This window comes from Bombina bombina, chromosome 12 (assembly GCF_027579735.1).
Source record: "Bombina bombina isolate aBomBom1 chromosome 12, aBomBom1.pri, whole genome shotgun sequence".
Classification (NCBI taxonomy): domain Eukaryota; kingdom Metazoa; phylum Chordata; class Amphibia; order Anura; family Bombinatoridae; genus Bombina; species Bombina bombina.
In genome coordinates this window covers 29,989,917-29,997,876 of record NC_069510.1, presented here as the reverse complement: position 1 = coordinate 29,997,876, position 7,960 = coordinate 29,989,917, and the positions used below count along the sequence as shown (strand labels likewise).

The following is a 7,960-nucleotide window of genomic DNA, read 5'->3' as shown; positions in this document are numbered from 1 at the left end:
CACTTTGGTTGAGAACCACTGTTCTAGATGAGCATAATAATCTAACTTGTTCTCTACTGGTGAATTGTAATAAATCATTTATACTTTTTTGACCTATGGTCCACATTTTATAAAGACTTAACTATTTCACTGCCAGGACCCCTTTTGGCTACAAAATCACTGAACTAACCTTGTATGCACATGGTAATTTATTGTAGGGTATTAAGGAAGTTGTCTACATTTTATAAATACACTATTAACCATTTCTCCCCAGACCTCAGTCTGGCTAAATAAATCTTTTAGATTACAAACTCTTTAAGGTATGACAATGAAAATGAAACTGGTATTGTGAATTGGAAAACATTTTATATTGTCTGTGCAGTTCTTTCAGCTGTGATAAGGCACACGGCCATGTGTCTCAGAGTAAAGCAATTAACAGTTTCATTTCCAGACTCTCTTCTGGCTGCAGAAGAGTAAATAATTATTGAGCACCAGGAAAATAAGAATAAAAGTTACATAGTAAAGTGTTCACCTATATATACATTGAAAGAACATGAAACCCAAAATATTCCTTTCATGATTCAGATAGTGCATGCAATTTAAAACAACTTTCCAAATGTACTTCTTTTATCTAATGTGCTTCATTCTCTTGGTATCTATTGTTGAAAAGCATACCTACATAGGCTTAGAAGCAGCAATGCATTACTGGGTGCTAGCTTCTGATTCCTCTTGTCATTGATTCACCAGATGTGTTCAGTTAGCTCCCAGTAGTTTGAGTATCCTTCAACAAAGGATACAAAGAGAATGAAGCAAATTATACAACATACTACCTTGAAAAGTTGTTTTAAATTGTATGATCATCTATCTGAACCGTGAAAGAAATGTTTGGGTTCCCTGACCGTTTAAGTGTAATGTAGCAAACAGTTAAAAGTTTATTTCAGGTACTGCAACTGCAAAAATTTAAATTGTATTTTCACAAACAAGAAGTGTCAATGAAGAATGAAAACGCACAGATTTTCTGCTTATTTAATAACATTCTACAACTTTTAAGGCAACTGTCTTAAAAAAAATCCCATTTGTTATGTGTTGTCTTTGCCAGAGGGGGAGGTTGTGCCAGTGCTGGGTATGGCATTGCTGTAGCACTCGGCATGGGACCCATCTACCCAGCCTGGTATAATCCAGCTAGAGGGGAGGGTACTGGGTCATACAGAAGAAGGCTTCCCCTTCTCACACTCCCCTAACAATACTGGTGACATCACTAGCAGGGGGAGTGCTCTCAGTGCAAACACTTTGTGAGATACATCACTTCCTAGCTGCCATAGTCTCTAACTGTTAAACTATACAGAGGGGGGGCTCTTCTGTAATGCTGCCTCCCCCTTAGCCTTGATGCTTCTCACTATTGCTTGTTCACACGCTGGGATCTGCTTCAATCCATGGCTTTCCCTTGTAACCAAGAAGATCAACAGCATCCTGCAAGCAGGAGACTTTTTTCCAGGTAAGAAAATCATGCACTGTATATCTGCTGCTGCTGCAAAGGGGACAAGGCTGCAGACAAAACATACAAAATCACATTGTTGTTCCATCTGTAATTCCGCAGCTGATTTTGTCATTGTCACAGACAGATGTTCTGCTAGCACAGTCACTGAGCTTCCAAACTGGAGCTGAAATATGTTGCTGGCTGTGTTGTGCAAAATAATACAATGATACATTATTATTTGTTTAGGGATTCTCCCATGTGTAAGTGCTTTACTAATAGATGCAAACCATGAATAAAATGCATTTGAATACAATTATTATATATAAATCTATATATCATGGCAATAAGGAACATCACACACACATATATATATATATACATGGTGTGTTGTGATATGTGACTCAACCCTGTGGCACTGAAAAGGTTAATAAGTGTCATCAATTAAACCAAGGGAGTATCTTGAGAACAGTTGCTATGGCTATTAACCCCTTCACAGAACAGACCATGCCCAGCTGTGTAGCAGAACAGTTTGTTGCTGGTTAGGTGACACGTGTTTAATATTCTGTGTGCATCTGAATGCTGCTCTCTTAAAGATAAAAAAAAAAACAGTATAGAAGTTTAAGGGTTACACCACATAGCTAAACATATTTGCTGTTTTATTTCTGTATGGTGAATTATGACTTTGTCTCACATACAGTTTCAGACTTCCATAGCATACAAATATACCCATCTCTAGGCATGCCATGCCCACAGATACATTTGTGTGTAAGACCTATTCAATGTATCATATATATATATATATCTAAAGTTCTTTTTTTTTTTTTTCTTTTATTCAAAATGTAATAGTAGTGCAAGTTTTTTTGTTTCTGTACTAAAAAAAAACAACCTATGTCCACCAATAGCTTAATGGGAGTTGTTCTAATAAAACCAATGCACAGTCTCTCTGTGGGTACCAGATATGCACACATATTGCTCCTGCCAAACTTCCATATAGATCATAAAAATAGTTATATAAAGTAATTATATTAAGTTTAAGCAGCCCCAGTGTCTAGTTTGAGCCAGTGTTTCTCACATACCCCTAACAGGCCAGGTTTTCATTATAGCTGAACTAGTGCACATGTGAAATAATAAGATGATGGGTGAAAGCAGGTTAGTAACCATAGTTACTGACCAGCTAATTACTTCACCTGTGCACTGGTTCAGCTATAATGAAAACCTGGCCTGTTGTGGGTAGTTGAGGACGGCAGTTGAGAAACAGTGCTCTAAGCAACTAGCGTGTAGGGTGTAGTCGGTTCAAGGGATATACAACTTTATGCTACATACAGAGGTTACAGAGTTTTGGCTCCTTTTGGGGAGTGAGCACCATTTTTTTATTAATTTATTTTACACCAAAGCAAGCAAAATAAATAATGAATAAATATTGCAATGTTTTATTTTTATTAAATTAATTCAATTTATAAGGAATTACATTTTGACTTCCTGAATGATTTTAGCGCCGTGTAGTTAGTCCAGAGCTGCAAACACACAAGGATTGCAGGATATCTTTGATTTAGCCCTTGTCACTGTTACCGAGCCTGATTTAATCATCTGTGTCTCATTCTAAATGATACAGATAAACCTTTTTCACCACCAAACAAATGTGCTATATTATTTTAGCCCTCCAAAGGGGTTTAAAGGGACATGAAACCCAAAATTGTTCTTTAATTATTTAGAAAGAGCATACATTTTCAAACAACTTTCCAATTTACTTCTTTTATCTCATTCGCTTAATTCTCTTGGTATCCAATGTTTAAAAGCATATCTAGATATGCTCAGGAGCTGGGAGCTAGCTGCTGATTGGTGTCTGAACATATATGCCTTATGTGATTGGCTTACCGATGTGCTCAGCTAGTTCCTAGTGGTGCATTGCTGCTCCTTCAAGAAAGGATACCAAAAGAATAAAGCAAAATTGATAATAGAAGTAAATTAGAAAAATGTTTACAATTCTATGATTTATCTAAATTATGAAAGAAAATTTTGGGTTTCATGCCCCTTTAAACACAAAGTTCAAATTAGCTTCAGTACCCTGGAAATGCTTGCTGATTGATGGCTACAGTTAGCCATCCAATCAGCAAGCGCAACCCAGGTTCTGAACCTAAAATGGGCCGGCTCCAAAGCTTTTATTCCTGCTTTTTCAAATAAAGATTCCAAGAGAACAAAAAAAAAATATAATAGGAGTAAATTAGAGAGTTGCTTAAAATTGCTGCCCCATCTGAATCATGAAAGAAAAAAATGTGGGTTTAGTGTCTCTTTTATAAATGTTACTTTTGAAATAAGTGTTGTGGACATATTGTCTGGCAGTGAGCTCTTTTCTGCACGTGCACTTTAAATTGAACATTGCTGGTTTCCATTGTTTGGAGTCACCAGCATACAAACACCACGCCTGCTCAGACACCTGATGGTACCATGTGTCATAGATACAAGCCACTGCCAGCTCTATAAGAAGGCACTGTTTATGCTGGTGTACAGGGTAGTCACAGCATATGTACATATGCCATTAATAGACTGATAGCCTTTACTACAAACACTAATAAAACTATATTGCAAACATGCTTCTAAACTGAAATGCACTTATGCACATTTTAAAATGTGTCTAGTAAGTCATTGGTAATAAAATAAACTTTTATGTTTAAGGAATTTGGCTAAGGTGGTAAATGTTTTATGCAATAAATTGTTGTACAGCACTGTTGTTGAATGATTTCAATTTACATCTGTTACCAAATTGGCTTCATTCTTTGTTGAAGAGATATCTAAATAGGTAACGTGCACGTGTGGAGCACTGCGTGACAGGAAATAGTGCTGTTGCTAATGTATAACATTGTTGCAAAACTGCTGCCATATAGTGCTGTAGACACGTGCACACTCCTGAGCTTACCTTACTGCTTTTCAACAAAGGATAATAAGAAAACAAAGACAATTTGATAACATAAGTCAATTGAAAAGTATTTTAAAATTGTATGTTCTGTCTGAATCATGAAAGAAAACATTTGAGTTTTATGTCTCTCTTTAAAATGCTTTAATAGACGATGATATAAGTTGCAGTTTCCTCTTTGATATCAGATGAATATCACGCCAAATCTCAATCATTTATTGAAAAGAAGAAAAAAAAAACCTATCCAGTATTCCTATAATGCCCCTGTACAAATAGCATTCACATTGTTTTCCAGTTATCAGGATGGGTTCAGATTACAAGTGGTTCATTTTACACATGTATGTTTTTCCCCTTGTAGATCGTTAACACAGCACCTCCGGCTGCCCCCGACACAGCGCTTTTCTCCAATGATGTGCCGATTCCTCCTCTAGCTGTGTTAGGATGTCAGGTGACACTCACAGCTATTGGTCTAGAGGTGGAAATGTCAACTCATTGAAGAAAGCGGCCGGAGGTGCTATATTAGAGATCTACTTTCCTAACAGGGTGAGTGTAATGCTGTTTTTTTTATGAAACAATGAGACAAGACTCATGTTTATTTTTTAGTGATAGTAAATCCTAGTGTTTCTTATACGCTTGGGTTTACCATAATTTTAATGGAAACTTCATAGACCTAAAGCAACCAATTTCTAGCCATATTTGGCCCTCAGTACAAGTTTTTGGGGGTCCCTAGAAAAAAGTAGAGCTAAGAATTGGTGCTTTGGGATGGCCACTCAAAACAGCCTTCTGGAAGGGAGAACCGCATACTAAACCATACTAAAAAATCTCCCTGTGCCACTGGTCTTTTTTAGGAAATGTTATGTGTGTGTTTGACTGCTATACATTTATATGCAGACCCTTAGGCTTCTAAAATACACAGTAAGGCAGTGAGAGGCAGGGCTGGCCCTTAATCATGCACAAATAATAATGCTAGTGACTGGGTAAGGCTAAGGCAACCATCCCGGTCTGGCATTATACACTTTATCACAACCTTCTGTAAATGCCATTTCAAGTAATAAGACATTTATATGCTAACAGTTGCTGTCCTCTCACACTGCCCTTCACAGTGCAGTGTCCACCCCTCACAACATAAAAACAAAAGAAGAACCAGCTACCAATTTGAGTTTCACAGATACTCCACTTCACCCTTGCAGTTGTATATACATGTCTGTACCTACCGTCCTACACTATTATTATTTATTATTTTTATCGGCTATTTGTTGAGCGCCAACAGATTCTTCAGCGCTATAAACATAGGCGGTATACAAGGTAGCAATTATAGGGATAAATGGGTAGAGGGACCTGCCGAGAGTCGCACTGTTGCAGTCAGCTCTTATGAAGGTGATCTGCTAACAGTTGGACTCTTAGGCTTACGTGTTAAGGGGGTTCATGGCGGATAGTAATGGAGGAGAGGAACTGGTATTTGGAAAGGTTAGTGTAGGTTGTATGCCTGGACAGTAGAGTCTTTAGGGAGTGCTTGAAGCTTTCAAAACTAGGGGAGAGTCTAAATGTGTAAAATTAATGTACCATTTTACTTTGCTGTGCTGGTGCATTGCCTTTCCATTTGCACTGTATTTTTTTTTCTGTTCTTTTTGCATTGATCCATAGGGGTAGATTTACCAAGCAGCGAATGCTGCTATCTACCCCAGTACTTTCCGCCTTGCTTCTTAACTTGTCCGCCACCTATAACGTGGCGGACAGCAATCAGCCCGATCGGATGCGATCGGGTTGATTGACACCCCCTGCTGGCGGTGGCATTGCACGAGCATTTCACAAGAAATGCTTGTGCAATGATAAATTACGACAGCGTATGCTGTCGGCATTTATCGATGTGCGGTGGACATGATCCGCAACTGCGCATCATGTCCCCCGCACATTAATAATAAATCTACCCCCTATATGTCACTCACATTAGATTTTTCTTCTAAAATATTTGTGTCCCCCATGTGTTGATGTAAACAATAGCAAATAAATCTGTATAACTCCAGTACATTTTATAATACGATTGTTGGTATAACTAGATCTGTTGGAGTTTTTAGATGCTGCTCATTAGACGTAGTCATACTGAATGCAGAAGGGGGCGGCATGTGGTGTCGCAGTTATTCCTGTTAAAGTGCAACACACACTACGATCTGGATTTGCACAAATCGTAGTGTGTGTTGCAATTTCACAAGAATAAATGCGGCTCCGAATAGAGCCGAACAACACAGCATCAGAATGCAGAAGGCGGAAGCCTCTTAACGAAGGCTCCGAATGCCCTTGTCTACTGGTCACTATTTCAGCACTACCTGACGTCATTTTTCAGCAAGATAACAATACAAGTTATAAACTCTCAGTAGATTCAAACGTTACCATTATTTTATGTATTATACATCATGATGTGAAAACATTTACTGCAAAAAGTGTGAATACAATGTATATTTATATAACAATGTTGTAAACAATAGTGTGCCAGGACTCCTCCCCCCCCCCCCCCCACATTCTAAACTCAAATCAAAAGGAGGATTTATCCTCCTATAAATTAGGACCTTTGGGTATAGTTATATAACTGTGATGTGCACATAGGGGCTCCCATGACCCTCCTCAAAAAAAATGCACAGGTGACCACTGTTACCATAGACCTTCTGGCTATTAAAATCGAAATAGTGGCTTTATCTTAAAGCGGGTCTTCTGGGCTCTAAAACAAAGGGTCTTAAGGCAAACGGTGAGTGTTGGGGAATTCTAGCTGAGATTTAGGGATTTTTATACTTAAAGGGACATGAAACACACATTTTTTTTTCTTTCATGATTCAGATAGAGAATACAATTTTAAACAACTTTCTTACTTCTATTATCTAATTTGTTTCATTCTTTTGGTATCATTTGTTGAAGGAGCAGCAATGCACTAATGGTTTCTAACTGAACATATGGGTGAGCCAATCACAATCAATATATATATGCAGCCACGAATCAACAGCGAGAACCTAGGTTCTCTACTGCTCATGAGCTTGCCTATATAAACCTTTTTAGCAAAGGTTAACAAGAGAAGGAAGCAAATTAAATAATAGAAGTAAATTGGAAAGTTGTTTAAAATTGTATTCTCTATCTAAATCATGAAAGAAAAATTTGGGGTTTAATGTCCCTTTAAGGGACAGTCAACTCCAAAATTGTTATTGTTTAAATAGATAGATGATCTCTTTATTACCCATTCCCCAGTTTTGCATAACCAACATGGTTATAGTAATATACTTTTAACCTCTGTGATTGCCTTGTAACTCAAACTCTTTTGACAGCCCCTGATCACTTGGCTATTTATTTATTATCTACTGACTTGCATTTTAGTCAATTAGTGCAGTGTCCTGCACAACTCACGGGAGAGAGCACAATGTTATCTAGACTATAATGGCACACATGAATTAGCAGTTTCTTGTAAAAAGCTAATAAAAAGCATGTGATCATGGGGCTGTCCTTAGTGACTTAGAAACAGGCAGACATTTAGAGGTTTAAATGTTATAAATGATCTTTTTAAATGATAACAATTTAGGTAGACACTGTCTCTGGATGCAATCGTGCCCTCC

At 37.7% G+C, this 7,960-nt stretch overlaps 1 protein-coding gene across 1 annotated transcript in view; it reads left to right on the top strand.

Moving 5' to 3' along the window:
• The first annotated feature begins 1,336 nt into the window (after positions 1-1,336).
• GPSM1 (G protein signaling modulator 1) overlaps positions 1,337-7,960 on the top strand; it is a 594,912-nt gene continuing 588,288 nt past the window's right edge. Inside the window, exon 1 of the mRNA XM_053695674.1 lies at positions 1,337-1,474. Coding sequence (XP_053551649.1) covers positions 1,413-1,474 — 62 coding nt within the window. The 5' untranslated portion in view covers positions 1,337-1,412. The remainder of the gene's footprint in view (positions 1,475-7,960) is intronic.